Here is a 19,261-nt window from a genome sequence, read left to right on the forward strand (position 1 = left end):
ACAGTGGAACCCCCCTTTTAAGACCCTACTTTTTCACATGTTCTCTTCATAACCTGTGTAAATGTACCTCCATTAAATTACATATCTTATCCCAACTCACATACAGCAATTTACTTCAGTTTAGTGCTAGGACGCTGAATAGCATCGCCTTGGTAACAAGGGGAGGTCACCCTAAAAAAGAGCTACCTTGACCCCTTAACAGGACAAAGTCACACGTGACTTCCTGACCTTGCCGCCATCTTTGAATCATTCCATCTTCAGCGGTCCGTGTCTACAGACGTGTTTTGATTTTGCTCCGGCTTTCAGCCGGTTTGTCTGACTTCTGCCTTTGTCAGACCCTGCCTTGGTACTTGCACACGGTCCCTCTGCTCCTACTGTGTGTTTGGGTGAGCTTTTTTGTCGTTTGTTATCGTTTTGTGACTTAGGTTTGGTCGAGTACTTAGCTTTGTTTACATTTTTTCCGTTCGCCATGTCGGATAAGGAAAGAATAAAAATGCTAAGTCAGTGGCCGAGCCTTCTCCCACAAAGAAGCCTTCTTGTAAGTCGTAGAGTTCGGCAGGTTAAGCTTTGATTAAGTCACAGATCCTTGACTAAATCCTCGTTTGATGTTGCGATAGACTTACCTAATTCTCCGGCTATGCCTAGTTTGCCTTCAGCTGCTTCACCGGTCTTGTCCGGTTCAGGTCCTGTTAGCGAGAAGCAGGATGTTTATGCTATTTTGCACTCCTTGAGTGCTCAGATATCCTCTCTTTCAGCCGAGTTTTCGTCTACCAAGGCTGAGATGTGTCTTTGCCTTCCGGTGTGGGAGGTGTGCGTTCCCTTGCCAGGGTGTGTGTTCCGCCTTCCTCCACTTTTACGTCCGCCGACGTTCACGCCTCGTTTGAGGGCAGCCGTGGTGTTTCCCTGCTGCGTTCCCAGGCCTCTTGGACTGACGACGATCAAGGTATTTATACTTCGCCAGTAACCGGGTTCTCCGGCCAAAACGAAGTGCGTGGTTTGGAGAGAGTAGCCACACCGGTACGGTGTGCGCGAAAGCTTAGGCCCTTGGTCTACGTCGTTCCGATTGAATGAACTTCTAGATCGAGGGTAAAGCCCAGACACGCGTTCGGTCTCTGACCGAACAGGGGAAGTGCGTCCGCCGACACTCTCTAGAGGAGCGGTTGGTGCGGCAGCACAGCTTTCACAGCTTTCCCCGCTTCCGCCTTACAGGCAGGAAGCAGTCCCTAGAGACGTACCGCTTGGGTATAAAATCCCTCGTGGGCGTCTCTTCCGGGCGACGCTTCGTCGGACTATGGTAGTCACGGCGGAAGTGTCTTGCCTGACTTCACGGAAGTGAGGGACTACGAGTCGGATTTTGGCACTTCCGTCCAGGGTGACGAAGATGTCAACTTCCGCATACCGACTAAGCTTCCGCAAGCTCTGGCTTTAGCGGAGGAAGTGGCTTCACGGTATTTTGAGGAGGGGGTGACATTCCCCGCTTCCGCCCTCTGGGCAGGAAAGCAGTCCCTGGGGACACACTGCTTGGGTATCGCATCCCTCGTGTGTCGTCTCTTCTGGGTGACGCTTCGCCTGGCTATTTTAGTCAGGGCGGAAGTTCGTTGCCTTGTTGCACGGATGTGCGGGATTATGAGTCGGATTTTGGTGCTTCTGTTCAGGTTGACGAAGATGCCAACTTCCGTGTACCGGTTGAACTTCCGCTAGCACTGGCTTTGGCGGCGGAAGTTACTTCACGGTAGTTCGAGGAGGGTGCGGCAACACTTGTAGGTTTGTTGCCCAACCTCCTTCCGCTTTGGGGGATTCCCGTTCTGCGAAGGACTGGAAACAGCAGTTCCGTTTTCGGAAATTCCCGTTGGTAGCGTTTGAGCTGTCTAAGCTACTGACTACTGGTCAGTATGGCGGTGCGTTGCACGCTGTACCGCGGTTAACAGCACACGGTCTGGCTCCTGATTCAGCGCAGCCTTACCGTGCTTCTTTGTGTTTAGCCTCAGCTTTGCCTGCTGGTTTGGCTAAGAAGTTTACACTGCTGCATAATTCAGTCAATTTGATTGGCTCGTTTGCCTTGCCTCGTTCCACTTTTCCGGAACTTGCAGTCCTTAGGCAAGATGATACAGCAGAGACAGAGTAGTCCCGTTTTCGGAGAATTCTCTTTTGTCTTTGGAGTAACTGGCTTACGCTTGCTTGAGTTATCGTCTCTCTCTGAGACTTTGCAGAGATCTCTGTCGAGATTGATCGCGTCGTCATTAGACCCATTCAGGTTTCGTGACGATGCGGTAGAGAAAGTTGTCACTATTCTGGTAGGGAAGACGGCTACAGTAGAACAGTATGTTATACTGAGTCCTCTTTCTTGTCTCTGGGGGAATAAGCACATGATCTTTTCAAGTTATCCTCTGTTTCGGAAACTTTGCAAGATTTTTTATAGAGCTCTATCTTCTCTGCTCTTGTTAACTTCGAGTTTCGATGTGACGCACGGGAGAAGGATGTCATGTCGCTTTTAGCTACTTTGGCTAAAGTCTTTTGAACAGCGGAGCCTCCCAGCGCTTTTCTTGGCACATTGCTTGGCTCAGGTTGCAAACAAGAGGCGGATCTACTCCGCTCTTTGCTTTTTGTGGTTCAGCTTTTGGGAGAAGCTGTTGATCTGCGTCGGCTTGCCACATTTGGCCTTAATTTAGGCAAGATAACGAAGCTAAGCAAACAAACATTGGGTTAAACCCTCTGCCTTAGGCAGCTTCGCGGTATGTACGCCCATCTTTGGTGCGGCATACCTCTTATTTTTCACCTTCTAGGGTGAAGCTGCTAAGGCCTCAATTTTTGTTTTTTGCCTCTGTGGCGAAAAACAAGGCAAGCTGTTAAAACTATCTCAGCTTTTATGGCTTACGGAATTGCGCTTTCTCATCAGGGTCATAAGCTTTGGTTTCCGACAAGTCGCCAGAACATGTCCAAATTACGGGCTCACATTCTGACTAAATTTTTAGGCTCACTGAGCCATTGCTCGTAACCTCTCAGTCGGAACTTTTCCGGCTAAGCCTACCTCTTGAGGCAGTGGCTTCTGTCAGCGACTTTCGCTGCGCAGCACAAAGGACTCGCAGGAATTCCTTAGTTTCAGCTTTTCTTTCTAAGAGGTTACGGAAAAAACTAAACACCATCAGGTGGCTAAACCTAGGTTTGGCACAGACGTTTTTAGCATTGGGGTTGTTTTTCTTCCACACGCAAAGGTATACACCGTCGATTGGCTGGTACGCCCTTCACAGAGAAGGGTGGACAGGTTGCAAAGCCTGTTTCGTACTCTGTCCTTGAAAAAGAAAGCGGCTGTACGTGTTCTGACCTCTCTTCTTGGCCAAATGGAATTGATGGCCACTCTTGTGCCCTTAGGCAGAGTCCACAAGCGGCCATTTCAGGCTGCCCTGAGTTCGCTGTGGAAGCCTTCTCTTCAGGGCTGGGAGACAGTAGTCTCTCTTGAAAGCTGGTTTCGGCATACAACGAGGCAGTGGCTGCTCCCCGGGATTTCACAGGGAGTGCCAATCTCGATGGCCCCCCCCCGGACGAGTTTCTGTTCACAGACGCGTCTATGGAGGGCTGGGGTGCCCATCTTTCTGTTCACACTGCGTCAGGTCTGTGGAACGAGACGCAGAGTGGGGGGCACTTCAATGCCCTAGAGTTAGAGGCTGTTTTCCTGGGACTCCAATCGTTTCTGTCTATGGTCAGGAACGAACAAATTGGGGTTCGCACAGTCAACACGACCGTGGCGGCCTATATCAACAAACAGGGAGGCACTTTGTCTCTCGCTCTTTCTGTCAGGTCAGGTCAGATTCTGGCCTGGGGCAGCCAGCACCTTATTCTGTCGTCAGCGAAGTACTTCCCAGGCAAACTCAACGTTCTTGCGGACTACCTCAGTCGCCCGTCGCGTACGATGCACACGGAGTAGACTCCGACTCATCAGGTCCTACAACGTTTTTTGAGAGTCAGGCGCTCAGCCATTTCTTCTACTCTGAAGCAATTAGGGCATAGCATTAACCTGGGCGGTGTAATTGCTAGTGTTCTTAAGGGGGCAGCGATTGGTTTTGCGAAGGCTAAGTCCCCTCTTCCCGCGTGGGTCTTATTTTTTGGTACTCAAGTTTCTAGCCTCTTCGGATTTCGAACCTTTAGCTTCAGCGAGCTTAGCTAACTTGACTCATAAAGCCTTGTTCCTCGTTTTGTTAGCCTCTGCCCGTAGAGGCAGTGAGGTGCACGCTCTTTCAGGCCTGGCTAAGGATATTTCTTTTGAGAGCTATGGCTCTTTTGTTTTAAGATTTCGGCCGGAGTTCCTTGCCAAAAACCAAAAACAAGGTCTGTCCTCCTCTGTTATTCGCATTCCTCCTTTAAGTAGGATTCTTGCGTCTGGTGACCCTGATATGGTCAATTGTCCTGTTCGTACTCTTACCAGCTACTTATCCCGTACCACGCCTATTAGGTCTAGGGACCAAAAACTGTTCTTCATCTCAGTTAACACTGAAAGGAGCAAGGACTTGTCGCGGGTCACTTTGGTAAGATGGGTCTCTACGCTTATTAAACAAGCGTATGCGTGGTGGCACAGACAAGTTGGGATTGGGCATTCTGTCCTTCCTATGAAGTTGTCAAGAACTCATGAAGCCAGAGCCTGGGCTACTTCTGCTGGCAGAGGTCTTAGACGCTGCCTACTGGAAATCGCAGGGCGTCTTCATCAACTTTTACCTGCGAGATGTGGCCAGCACTCGTCATGGTGGCAGTAGCTCCCTACCAGCCATTGTCGCTGCTGGACAAGTGGAATTTTGTTTTCCCACCTCCTTCATTAGCATTCTGCTGTATGTGAGTTGGGATAAGATATGTAATTTAATTGAAAATTTTTATCTAAATTTTAATTTGATTATATACTTACCCAACTCACATAGTGGATACCCGCCCTCCTGCCCCGCGTTTGGGGTTTTATGGGGGTTTTTCCTAAAAAAGAGGGAAATTTTTCTATGTTCGCTTTCGATTGAATGATTCAAAGATGGCGGCAAGGTCAGGAAGTCACGTGTGACTTTGTCCTGTTAAGGGGTCAAGGTAGCTCTTTTTTAGGGTGACCTCCCCTTGTTACCAAGGCGATGCTATTCAGCGTCCTAGCACTAAACTGAAGTAAATTGCTGTATGTGAGTTGGGTAAGTATATAATCAAATTAAAATTTAGATAAAAATTTTCAATTTTAAGACTCCCTCCTTTTTGACTCACATGCGAAGCAAAAGTGAGTCTATGTACTCACCCGAGTCGTCCGTCCGTCCGTCCCCCCCGTCCGTCCGTCCGGACGTCCGTCCGGAAAACTTTAACGTTGGATATTTCTTGGACACTATTCAGTCTATCAGTACCAAATTTGGCAAGATGGTGTATGATGACAAGGCCCCAAAAAACATACATAGCATCTTGACCTTGCTTCAAGGTCAAGGTCGCAGGGGCCATAAATGTTGTCTAAAAAACAGCTATTTTTCACATTTTTCACATTTTCTCTGAAGTTTTTGAGATTCAATACCTCACCTATATATGATATATAGGGCAAAGTAAGCCCCATCTTTTGATACCAGTTTGGTTTACCTTGCTTCAAGGTCAAGGTCACAGGAGCTCTTCAAAGTTGGATTGTATACATATTTTGAAGTGACCTTGACCCTGAACTATGGAAGATAACTGTTTCAAACTTAAAAATTAAGTGGGGCACATGTTATGCTTTCATCATGAGACACATTTGGTCACATATGATCAAGGTCAAGGTCACTTTGACCCTTATGAAATGTGACCAAAATAAGGTAGTGAACCACTAAAAGTGACCATATCTCATGGTAGAAAGAGCCAATAAGCACCATTGTACTTCCTATGTCTTGAATTAACAGCTTTGTGTTGCATGACCTTGGATGACCTTGACCTTGTATTTTGGTAGGAAAAATGTGTAAAGCAGTTCTTAGTGTATGATGTCATTGCTAGGTTTAGCTGAAGGTCAAGGTCATGTAAAGGTCAAGCATGTGAGTCGTATGGGCTTTGCCCTTCTTGTTAAGACCTGATTTTCTCAGATTTTTGGAGGTCTTAAAAGGGGGGTTCCACTGTACTGATATCTTTTCCGAAACTACTACGCTGATTCATTTCAGTGATAATTTGGGAGTTTGATCAATTTAGTTTTTAGTTCCTTTGGAGTTGAATCTAGCAACAGTCTTGCAGTTTCAATTTCACTTCTGGATGAAAATACATCGAGTATAAAAGTTGCCTGTTCATTGAATGCATTTTTTTCTCTCATGTGCCAGCAAACTGGTTCTGCATAGCTCTCACCTTCTATACCTAGAGTGCTTACATGTGATTTTCAAGAGGAGGAAAGTGGCTTTTTTTTCACTCCGCTTATTCTCCCAGGGGCCAGGTTCTGCCTGGCTCTCACTTTCTGTTTACATTTAGACTTAAAGCGCTTACTTCCCTTTATATTATAAAACACGCTCGCGCTGGACCCGAGTACTCTTCAGACATTCACACACACACACACACACACACACACACACACACACACACACACACACACACACTCTCTCTCTCTCCCTCACTCCTTCTCTCTCTCCCTCTCTCTCTCTCTCTCTCACACACACACACACACACACACACTACCACATCTCCATTCTAAAACACGTCACGTTCCAAATCAAAAGACGACATTCTATTTTCTTACGTCACTATTCTTGGTTTACGGTACCATTCGGCGGCTTTGCTACGAGTATGCCATAGTCTTGGTTGGCCGAGACCTTGCACCGTTCTATCAGACTGCCTGGCTGGCTGTTGCACCGCGAATTCCTCCCACCGCCAAGTCGTTTTTTTGTGGTTTATTTCGCATTTAGGTCCCAGGTAACATTATGAAGTTTTAATTAATACGATCAATCGGACCTATTATCAAGTTAGTGTATCAACTTTTGAACGAGCTGCGCCCAGTAGTTTCCCAGCAATAAGCTGTTAAGTCGAGACACACACACACACACACAGACAGACAATTAAAGTCTGCTGAGCCCTAGTACCAGCGTACTCGGGGATAATATTAGATCTTGTCACTGGCGCTCTGTCACGCACACTTTTGGTTCTAAACTTGTGTATTATCCTCTCCAGGAGGGAATGCCTCTGTACGTGTCGGACGTGGCCACCTCAGACGACGAGTTTCTGTACGAGCGCACGGTGTGGGCTAGCGAGCGACTCAGCCTGCAGATGGCACTTGATTCGGCCGAACATGAGATCGACCGCCTCAAGAAAGAGCTACGTTCCTTCCGTGGTCGCTTCAACTCGGAGGGCTTCATGATGGACGCAGACAGAGACAAGGTAGAGGGAGAGAAGTGTTTGCGTTAACTGGGTTTTCTGAGAAAACCTCATCTGGTTGGTGTTAAGTGTTGATGGCGTTTGATAGTTTTTTGCATCAGATTTCAACAAGCTATTGCTACATTACTACATAATAGTCAGACTGATTGCCATGAAAAAATGACCCAACTTTCGTGGGATGTATTCTTCTTGTCTTTTAGGTAGAAATGCCATTCACAAAACACTGGGGAAGACAAAACAATGGTCACAGAGCCTGGATTTAACAAGAAAGATGTAGCAATAACGTTTGTTTGTTTTCTGTATGTTTGTTTGTTTTTGACAGGTAGAGGAGCACAGTCAAGTTTTTGCTCAAGGACAGTGTCTTTAACACAGTAAATTTCCCTTGAAATGAGGGCGAAAACCTCAAAGCATGTACTCCACGAAAGCAAGTATTACCGTTTCCGACATCGTGTCTTGTACAGATGCAGCGACTGTACGGCAAGTACCTGCGAGCGGAGAGTTTCCGCAAGGCGCTGGTGTACCAGAAGAAATACCTGCTGCTGTTGCTGGGCGGGTACCAGGACTCTGAGTCCGAGACGCTGGCCGTCATCGCCACCATGGGGGGTCAGCCCTCCTCCACCCTAGACCTGGCCTATCGCCGTGGTCACCGCAGGCTCTACACCATGTTCCGCAGCGCCGCCCGCATGGTGGTGGCCATCTTCAGGTCAGTTTAGGACAATCTTATTCTTATGTTTAGTTTTCAATGTTTTTTTGTGTGTGAAGGAGAGAAGTCAGTTTATGATATTCTTATTCTTATGTTTTATTTTTCACTATTTTCCTGTGTGTGAAGGAGAGAAGTCAGTTTATGATATTCTTATTCTTATGTTTTATTTTTCACTATTTTCCTGTGTGTGAAGGAGAGAAGTCAGTTTATGATATTCTTATTCTGTTTTATTTTTCACTATTTTCCTGTGTGTGAAGGAGAGAAGTCAGTTTATGATATTCTTATTCTTATGTTTTATTTTTCACTATTTTCCTGTGTGTGAAGGAGAGAAGTCAGTTTATGATACAGTCTACTTCGTTTATAACGTCGCCGGATATAACGTCACCCCGTTATATCGTCACCCAAACACCGGTCCCGGCTCAATTCCTTCTTTCCAAGACTATTTTAACCTCGGATATAACGTCACCGGATATAACGTCACCCAGTTATAACGTCACTCATCCATGTCGGTTATAACGTCATATCAATCCCCATATGCAGCAGTTTGCATGGTGAACGACTGTCAAGGCATGTTCATTTACCCTACACGTGTCACAAGTTTTGTGTGTTAACGGTATTCAAGTTTTTCCGTTTTCCCGTTGTTAGAGACCCAAGGAAAACTAGGTTCAAGGCATAATCATTTTTGCTGCATGCGTTTTGTGAGTTCCTGTTCGAGGTTTTTAATCAAAAGAAAAATGTTTTATTTCATTTCGTTTTGTGAGTTCCTGTTCTATGTGTTTAGTCAGTAATGACAAATCATTTCATTTCGCTTTGTGAGTTCCTTACTTAGGTTCCTCAGTGTTCTAGGTTTTTAATTAAAAGAAAAATGTTCCATTTCATTCGTGTTGTGAGTTCCTGTCTTTGTTTTTAACTAAAAAAAAATTGTTTTAAAAAGTTTCATATCGAGCATACATGGTTACTCCTGCGCGAGCGCGTGCGAATGGATCTGTCTACTTCTGTCCTTCAATCACGCATATATAAAAAAAACCTCGATTATTGAAATGACGGTAGGAGAAGGTCGAGAGGATGAGAACAGACTACGACGTTTGTTTGTTTTTTGGTCCGTAGAATACAGACTACAACTGCCCTCGACGAGGAGGCTGAGCGTCACTTTCAATTGGGCGTTGTCGACAGGCTGAGTAGGTCGCTCAGGCTAAATTGTAAAGGTAAACATTAAGTGCAGTGAACCGACAAATTGAGAAAAGTGATACTGCACTCTTAAAGCACTATTTTGACTCAACTTGGAAAGCCATGGACGTTATATCAAGTGACGTTATAATGATAATAATAATACAGTAGTAGTCTAACGAGTATAACGTCCCGCTCACTAGATGTGGTGGAGACGGTGGATGGGGAAAGGGGGTAACTATGACCCCAAAGTTGTTACTACCAGAACGATTGTGCGTAAAGGTGGGCAGCCACTTTGCTGTTGACGAGATAAGTCAAATAGACATTTATTACGTATAAGGACCCATGAAGTTCTCGTCATTTTTACATTTAGTCAAGTTTTGACTAAATGTTTTAACGTAGAGGGGGGAATCGAGACGAGGGTCGTGGTGTATGTGTGTCTCTGTGTGTGCCGTGTGTGTGTGTGTGTGTGTGTGTGTGTGTGTGTGTGTGTGTGTGTGTGTGTGAGTAGAGCGATTCAGACTAAACTACTGGACTGATCTTTATGAAATTTGACATGAGAGTTTCTGGGTATGATATCCCCAGACGTTTTTTTTCATTTTTTTGATAAATGTCTTTGATGACGTCATCCGGTTTTTCGTGAAAGTTGAGGCGGCACTGTCACGCTCTCATTTTTCAACCAAATTGGTTGAAATTTTGGTCAAATAATCTTCGACAAAGCCCGGACTTCGGTATTGCATTTCAGCTTGGTGGCTTAAAAACTGATTAATGACCTTGGTCATTAAAAATCTGAAAATTGTAAAAAATAAAAAATAAAAAAAATATAAAACGATCCAAATTTACGTTCATCTTATTCTCCATCATTTTCTGATTCAAAAAACATATAAATATGTTATATTTGGATTAAAAACAAGCCCTGAAAATTAAAAATATAAAAATTATTATCAAAATTAAATTTTCGAAATCAATTTAAAAACACTTTCATCTTATTCTTTGTCGGTTCCTGATTCCAAAAACATAGATATGATATGTTTAGATTAAAAACACGCTCAGAAAGTTAAAACGAAGAGAGGTACAGAAAAGCGTGCTATCCTTCTCAGCGCAACTACTACCCCGCTCTTCTTGTCAATTTCACTGCCTTTGCCATGAGCGGTGGACTGACGATGCTTACGAGTCTTGCTGAAAAATTGCATTGCGTTCAGTTTCATTCTGTGAGTTCGACAGCTACTCGACTAAATGTATTTTCGCCTTACGCGATTTGTTATTTCTTCGGACATCAAGGATAGGTCAAGATCTAGCAGAATATGAATACACGACAGCCATGTGTGTGTGTGTGTCCTCAAAGCTAATAACGTCGGACACTATAATTAAAGACTGAGATTGTCGATGGAACCAGACGGAGCTTGACACTAGCAACCTGTCTCAGAATCAGCATGCAGCCTACAACACTGTACGTTGATACTGTTACCGAATTTCGGGGAAAATGTTGTGTATACAATTTTGTATTCATGGTATAGCCAGGTTTTGGAAATACGCAAAGAAGAGAATAGTCCACAATTCTATATATGAGGAAGTGAATTAAAGATTATTGTAATAAGTTAGTTTAAAACTTACAACAATATGTTGTTGTAATTTTTAAACAACACTAATGCATGCACTTTCCATTTCTGCACAGTTTTATTAAAACAGTCAGTACTTTAGAAAGGGACATAACTCTTGGACTCCGGATATAACATCACCCGCGCGTAAAAGTGACGTTATAACCGATGAACCGGATATCCGGATACAGCGTCACCGCGTATAACGTCGCTCAAAAACATCCCCCGAGGGGTGACGTAATATCCGGAGTCGACTGTATTCTTATGTTTTATTTTTCACTATTTTCCTGTGTGTGAAGGAGAGAAGTCAGTTTATGATATTCTTATTCTTATGTTTTATTTTTCACTATTTTCCTGTGTGTGAAGGAGAGAAGTCAGTTTATGATATTCTTATTCTTATGTTTTATTGTTCACTATTTTCCTGTGTGTGAAGGAGAGAAGTCAGTTTATGATATTCTTATTCTTATGTTTTATTGTTCACTGTTTTTCTTTGTGGAAAGGAGGGGAGTGAGAGAGGAAGAGAGAGAAGAATTTATGCAGGAATGTTTGTGTAATGTTTACCACAGTCCTTGATTTGGGGGAAAACATCTGAAACAATTAGACTGCTGATACATGTGTTCTGAAATCAAGACTGAAAAAAAAACCGGAAATGTTCTGTACTGTATTTGATTAATTTTTACATTCATCAACTTAAACAAAAAGAGGACGCAGCAGTTATAACCAGGTTAGGTCTTTCTTTATCAATATTTTGGCAGCAACAAACTTCCTTCTTCACACAACTTGTTCCAGTTCATGATCTTTCTCCACATGCAGTATTGTAAGTAGAATCTGGCACTGCTAGATCTGACAAAAATGTGATTCATATGATGACCGTTATACAGTGGAGACCCCCATTTAAGACTCAATTAAATTACATATCCATACCCAACTCACAAATAGCAATTAACTCTAGTTCAGTGCTGGTAACGCTGTACGCGTCCCCTTGGTAACCAAGGGAGACCACTCTAAAAAAGAAAGTGATCCATCCCATAATGCCAGACTATCAACAGTCCGACATCCGTATGCGCGCGCATACGCCGCCATCTTATCATTCCACTCTCAGCGAGCGACGTGTCTGGTCGCGTTTTGTTGTACGCTCCGGCTGTGTTCAGCCTTGGTCTTTGTTTCCTGACTTTGACTTCGCCCCTTGGTCTGCCGCCAAGCTTTGTCAATACCCTGGCTGTTTTTGGGTGAGAGCTTTCTTGTTTTATGTAACTTTGGCGACGTTTCTGTCGCACGTTTGTGAACTCGTAAAATTTTTCAGTTTCGAAAATTTTTTGTGAGTTCGCTTTGACATGGCGGTGTGCGCCAAGAATAGAACTAGTTTGAGACAGGCTGCTGCTTCAGCTTCTCCGGCTGCTAGTACTTCTTCCTCTAAGAGAAGTTCTTCGTCTAGAAGGAAGAGTGATGGATTTTCCGCCACTTCTCAGATAGAACCGGGAAATGTAGGATGTGATGTTGATGTTGTTGTTGACAAGCCTTCGTCCGCCATTTTGTCCGCGAAGAAGGACAAGGTCACACGTAGTGATAAGGATAAGGATGTTGTTTAACCGGTTGTTTCGTCGGGGGCTCCTGGTGATTCAGGTGTGTCTCCCGCCGATATTGCGTCATTGCTTTTGACTTTAAGTACACAGGTTTCTACTTTGGCGGCCGATTTGTCGTCGACGAAAGCAGAGATTCGCGCACTTCCGGCTGGCGTCTTTGATGTCTCTTCGTTGGGTAGAGTCAGGTCTTCACCGACTCCTTCCACTTCCGGTTTCGCTTCAGCTTCCGCTGCGGCTTCCGCCGTGGCTGCTCCTACCGTGGTTCGGGCGGAAGTGCATGCGTCTCAGCATGGTGATGGTCGACTGGTGTCCCTTCTGCTTGAGCCGGTGCGCTCTAAAGGTATGTCTTCCCCACAAGTTACCAGGTTCTCTGGTGACGGTGGGGTGCGATCACAGGAGAGAGTAGCCACGTGCGTGGTGAAAGCCCTCCTGCAATTTCTGGCCAATGGCATCGCGCCGGCCCAGCAGTTGCAGGGAGCCCTGTGAATCGTATGAACTCTACATATACCTCTGATTCAGTGTCGGGTATGCCGGTTCTAATTCCGTCCCGAGGGACGGATGGTGGGTGTGACTCCGAGGACTTTGCAAGTCTCTCTGGCGTTGACCCACCTGGCTGTGAATCGTAAGAACTTGCATATACCTCTGATGCAGTGTCGGGTATGCCGGTTCTACTTCCGCCCTGGGGGCAGGAAGTTGGGTGTGTCTCAGAGGACCGCTGCAGGTCTGCAAGTCTCTCTGGTGTGCATCTACCTGACTACGATGGCGAGCAGGAAGGGTGCGTCCATGGTTGGATGACGCCCAGCTTACTTGCCGTTCTAGTTGTCCAGTGCGGTGACGTGGGCTAACGAGAATGGCATTTAAGTTTTGTGGAACTTGGTGATTCTGGGATTGACCGCGAACGGCGGCTTTCCTGGGGTCACCTTCCTGATTGTGATTGCGAGCATGAAGGAAAGGATAACGAGGGTGCGTCCATGGTGGACGACACCCAGCTTACTTGCCGTTCAAGTTGTCCAGCGCAGTGACGTGGGCAGCGGAAAACGGCATTTAAGTTTTGTGGAAGTTGATGATTCTAGGATCGACCGCGAACGGCGGCTTTCCGGGGGTCACCTTCCTGATTGCGTTTGCGAGCATGAAGGAAAGGATAACGAGGGTGCGTCCACGGTGGACGACACCCAGCTTACTTGCCGTTCAAGTTGCCCAGCGCAGTGACGTGGGCAGCGGAAAACGGCATTTAGGTTTTGTGGAAGTTGGTGGTTCTAGGATCGACCGCGAACGGCTTGGCCGGGAACGTCTTTCCGGGGGTCACCTTCCTGATTGCGATTGCGAGCATGAAGGAAAGGATAACGAATGTACTTCCATATGAGGGTGGTTCATGGGGATGGACGACACCCAGCTTAACTTGCCGTTCAAGTTGTCCAGCGCAGTGACGTGGGCGGCGGAGAACGGCATTTAAGTTTTGTCCGGAAGGGGTGGTTGAGAGCTAGGCGTTACTTACTCCACCTCTATCTGGTTCTGACTTCTGGAAGTTCGGGGGAACAGGTTGTTCGCTTCAGCTTCCGGGAATCGTTATCCATTGCCCTGGAGTTGGCAAATGGCCGCGTGTAGCCGGGTTCTCCGGTGGAAATGGTGTACGTTCGCAGGATGAATGTAGCACGCATTTTCGTGGCTGGGCAACGTAAGCTTCCGCCCAGGGGGCAGGAAGTTGTTGGGCTGGGTGATTCTTGGGTTGACCATGCGAGTCTCTCTGGGGGTCACCTTTCTAACTTGGATATTGACAGGAAGGGGTGGCTGAGAAAAGTTTTCTTTACTTCGTCCACCTCTTTCTTCGTTCGACGACTTCCGGATTTCGGAGGAACGGAAGGTTCACTGCCGCTGCCGGGAATCGTCGTTCTTTGCCCTGAAGATGGCAAATGTCTTGTAGTTTGACTTTCTCTTCCTCCCGGGGGGCAGGAAGTGAGCAGTAGGGCTGGTTCTTTGTTGGACAATTAAGTCAAACAGGGAATCAGCTTCCCGATTGCACGACTGTGCTTGACGGCTGTTCAGATGAAGGTGCTTCCGCTTGACTGAAAAGCACTGAATTCAGGTTCCGTTTCATGTTAGCAAGTGCAGTGACGCTCGCAGCTGAAATGGTTCGAGGTACAACGGGTTCGTCCGGTGTGTTTATATGCAACCGGTTGGTTCGGATGTTTACTAATCCACGGCCGGTTTCGCTTCCGCTTTTGCGGCTGTGTCTCTGGACAGGATGGGATAGCCTTCTATCGTTAACACTGTGGTGTTGGTAGTCGGCACTTTTTAGCCTTTGGCTTCCGGTTCCGTTACTGCGGTTCCTTAGCTGTTTTACAGGCTGTATCCTCTTCCTCTTCCAGTTTGCCGGCTGGAAGGGGCAGGTGGATGGAGTATCTGGCATGGAGTTCCGGTGTGTGAATATTTTTCAAATTTTTCCGATTTTTGGCAAGTTTTGCCTTATCGGGATTGGTGACTGGTTCTCATCATTTCGATGATCGTTAAGATGCTATTGATCAAGGGGAGGCTCATACTTCAGCTGTGTCGCTGTTCGCGGCATTTTATAGTTGATTTGAGCCTTCTGAAGAGAATCTTTTGAGTGTTAAGTTCTTAGATCCTCTGGCCCGTCACGATATAACCTTGTATGGTTGAAAACGACGTTAAACATCCAATAAAGAAAGAAAGAAAGAAAGATCCTCTGGCGGGGTCTTTGTGTACTTGTGGATTTTTTCACAAGCGAGTTGTCTTTGTCTCCACTATCTTTGTGGACTACGTTCGACTTATACCTGCGGCGGTGTTGCTTTAGTTTGTGTCTTACGCTCAAGTAGCGTGTCACTCGCGGAGCGCTTTCTGTAGGCTTCGGTTAACTCCAAGCTTAAGAACTTAGGTTCTACGGAACCGCCCTCGGGTTTGGCAAACATCCATCTGGATTTTGATAGCTAGGAGAAACTGTCTGTAAGATCAAGATCTCCTAGCTCGGGTAGATTGTGGCTTCGGTTCTTTGTGATCGGCACTTTCGAACAAAACTTGCTTTTATTCTCTCTCTTGTTTGAAAGGTCTCTTTTTGAGGCCGCTTCTAGGCACGCGGGCTTTTATCTTTCAAAGAGACGCTCACGGTAAAAGGAAGGCGCAAGGCAGGCCTTGGCTGTTGTTTGTTTCCAAACGAAAAGCTTCAGGCTGGCTGTTATCTACTTTAGCTTTTGGCTCTATACCCTCGTTTTCACAGGGTCTTCTTCATAGATCGTTCTGGCGGCCGGTTGGTCGCACAGTACGGGTCGTCGCAATCTGGGTTCCAGACCTCTTAAGGCTGGCAAGAAGGCGTTTTTGCTTTCTCACATTCGAATTACACGGATGTCTACTGTAAGGGTATCCTTGAGGTACTTATGGGCTTCCCCCTCAACTCTGGTTTTGGTTCAGGGTCTTTATAGGGGATTTGGCGTTTTTGTTCACTTGTCACTTAGACTGGCTAGGTACAAAGCGCTTACTTCTTACGGAAAGAACTCCTCTTCTTTCTGTTTAATGCAGGTGGAGTGCCACCTATTCTGGGTTTCCGCTTTTTCTTCCATGTCTTACTTTTAAGACTTTATGTAATTTCTGTCACATTGTTACGGCTTGGTGCAGTGTTGCTTTAACCCGTTTCAAGACTAGCCTGGCGGATCTACACGGAAAACGGCCAAGCTTACTCTTGTAGCTTCTGTGAGAAGTGGGAGTAAGCGTACTTTCTGGCTTTTTTGAATATAGACAGCTTTCTCAAGAAAGACTGATCTATGACTTTTGGGTTTCTTCGAAATTTTCAGGCAGTTTATGCGGAAAACGGGGAAACTAGCTTCCAATTGCATTTTCAATTTATGAAGCAATACTTCGGCTCCTTTAGAGTCAGGTTTAGTCATTTGAATATTGCGAGTTTCGAAAATTTTTCTGACTTTCACTGATCTTATTAGATCATTGAATTTAAGGGCAGTTTTTTTTAGATATTTGGCTTCTAACGAGGTTGAACCGGTAGTCAACTAGTTTGGCTATCTTGACACGCAAGGCAGTTTTTCTAACTTTGCTCGCTACGTCTCGTTGAGGAAGTGAGGTTCATACTTTATCCGGCTTAGCTAAAGATATTTCAACCGGGAAAGATGGTTCTATATCTCTCATTCGGGCCAGAAGTTTTAGCTAAATTTCAGAAACCGGCCCAAATTTCACCTGTCATTAACATTCCTGCTTTGAGCAACACTCTTGCTCCTGGAGACCCCGACATCGTTAACTGTCCAGTTAGAACGCTCAGCAGTTATTTGTCTAGAACGCAGTTCATTTGTTCAGGAAGTCAAAAATTGCTTTTCATTTCGCTCAATACAGCAAGGTGCAAAGACATTGCGAAAGTGATTTTAACCAAGTGGGTCTCCACATTGTTCAGACAAGCGTATTCCTGGTGGCATACTCAGTCCGGAGAGGTTAGGGCGGTTCTTTCCCTGACTTCGGCAAGAACTCATGAGGCAGGGGCATGGGCCTCCTCTGTGGCAGTGCTCCGATCAGGCTGATGTTTTGGAGGCGGCCTATTGGAAATCAGAGGATGTCTTCCTGAGTTATTATCTCAGAGACATCGCCTCCTTCAGACGGGACGGCAGTTTTGCGCTACCTTCTATGGTGGCAGCAGGACAAGCCCTTCTACTTTGATTTTGATGAGTACCCGCCACCTATAGTAGCAATCTGCTATTTGTGAGTTGGGTATGGATATGTAATTTAATTAAAAATTTTAAAAGTAAATTTTCATTTAATTAATATACTTACCCAACTCACAACGTTTATTCCCTCCCACCTCCCCGCTGTGGTTGGTACTGGGGTCTAAAAAAGAGTGAGTTGGGCTTCGTTTTGGAATGATAAGATGGCGGCGTATGCGCGCGCATACGGATGTCGGACTGTTGATAGTCTGGCATTATGGGATGGATCACTTTCTTTTTTAGAGTGGTCTCCCTTGGTTACCAAGGGGACGCGTACAGCGTTACCAGCACTGAACTAGAGTTAATTGCTATTTGTGAGTTGGGTAAGTATATTAATTAAATGAAAATTTACTTTTAAAATTTTTAATTTAAGACTCTCTCCCTTGTAAGACTATGTTTTCTCAGAATTTCTACTCATAACCTCTTAAATTAACCCCCATTTTGAGACTCCCTCCGTTCGAATCCCGGTCGCTGCCGCCTGGTGGGTTAAGAGTGGAGATTTTTCCGATCTCCCAGGTTAACTTATGTGCAGACCTGCTAGTGACTTAACCCCCTTCGTGTGTACACGCAAGCACAAGACCAAGTGCGCTCGGAAAAGATCCTGTAATTCATGTCAGAGTTCGGTGAGTTATGGAAACACGAAAATACCCAGCATGCCTACTCAACGAAAGCGGAGTGAGCTGACTATGCTCTCAGAGTATAGTGTGGGGAACCCAAATGGGCAAATGAGCTCACACGTAACCAGAACATTCTGGAACGCTGAAGAAGAAGAGAAAGAGACTCCCTCCTTTTTAGGACCTGATTTTCTCAGATTTTGTTAAGGTCTTAAAAGGAATTACAGTATATCTGAATGCTTTACTGAATGATGTTTGTTTAACAGAATGAAGTACCTTGTGCGGAAGTGGAGAAGAGCGACTCGTGTAGGATCTCCTGTGGTCGGTGGCCGAGTCAACCAGCAGTTCGGTCAGTTCTCATGCATGCTGTTGTCTGATGTGGGTCTCATTGTTAGTCTGCCCTCTTGTTGTTATCTCCATCGTCTTCTGTGTGCCACTAGTATTTGTCGACGAACCAGTCTTCTGTTTCTGTGACTAAAGTTTTGTCTTGCACTCATTTTATGAAGCACCATATACAAAGAGCTGCTTGCAAGATACAGTATAACAAGTCGCATAAGGCAAAATTACTACATTTAGTCAAGCTGTGGAACTCACAGAATAAAACTGAACGCACTGCATTTTTTTTACAATGACCGTAGTCCGCCGCTTGTGCAAAACGGAGTGAAACTGATGAGCCTGTTTAGCGTGGTAGTGGTTTCACTGTGCTGCATAGCACGCTTTTCTGTGCCTCTCTTCGTTTTAACTTTCTGAGCGTGTTTTTAATCCAAACATATCATATCTATGTGTTTTTGGAATCGGGAACCGACAAGGAATAAGATGAAATTGTTTTTAAATCGATTTCGGAAATTTAATTTTGATCATAATTTTTATATTTTTAATTTTCAGAGATTGTTTTTAATCCAAATATAACATATGTATATGTTTTTGGAATCAGAAAATGACGAAGAATAAGATGAAATTGTTTTTGGATCGTTTGATAAAAAAATTATTTTAATTACAAGTTTCCGATTTTTAATGACCAAACTCACTCATTAGTTTTTAAGCCACCAAGCTGAAATGCAATACCGAACCCCGGCCTTCGTCGAAGATTGCTTTGCCAAAATTTCAATCAATTTAATTAAAAAATGAGGGTGTGACAGTGCCGCCTCAACTTTTACAAAAAGCTGCATATGACGTCATCAAAGGTATTTATCGAAAAAATGAAAAAAACGTCCGGGGATATCGTACCCAGGAACTCTCCTGTCAAATTTCATAAAGATCGGTCCAGTAGTTTAGTCTGAATCGCTCTACACACACAGACACACACACACACACACATACACCACGACCCTCGTCTCGATTCCTCCTCTATGTTAAAACATTTAGTCAAAACTTGACTAAATGTAAAAACGGGGTTATTCTTAAAATTTCTTATTCAGAGTGATAGCATATTTTTTACCCTGTTTCATGTTATACATCTTCACGCCCCTTTTCCCCTGTTATTTCATGCTATCATATTCTAAGAAACACTTTGGGTTTACTGCTCATATAGTTTCAAGCTTGTTGTCAAAGTTTACTTTTCACCCCG

General features: G+C 45.0%; 1 protein-coding gene across 7 annotated transcripts in view; it reads left to right on the plus strand.

Moving 5' to 3' along the window:
• Window positions 1-19,261, plus strand: part of LOC138982865 (A-kinase anchor protein 9-like) — a 160,855-nt gene that overhangs the window by 135,766 nt on the left and 5,828 nt on the right. For all 7 annotated transcript variants that reach the window (XM_070356246.1, XM_070356247.1, XM_070356248.1 and 4 more), the window contains 3 exons: window positions 7,117-7,323; window positions 7,782-8,023; window positions 17,961-18,043. In XM_070356246.1, coding sequence (XP_070212347.1) covers window positions 7,117-7,323; window positions 7,782-8,023; window positions 17,961-18,043 — 532 coding nt within the window. The remainder of the gene's footprint in view (window positions 1-7,116; window positions 7,324-7,781; window positions 8,024-17,960; window positions 18,044-19,261) is intronic.

The sequence above is a fragment of the Littorina saxatilis genome, linkage group LG12, assembly GCF_037325665.1.
Source record: "Littorina saxatilis isolate snail1 linkage group LG12, US_GU_Lsax_2.0, whole genome shotgun sequence".
Lineage (NCBI taxonomy): Eukaryota > Metazoa > Mollusca > Gastropoda > Littorinimorpha > Littorinidae > Littorina > Littorina saxatilis.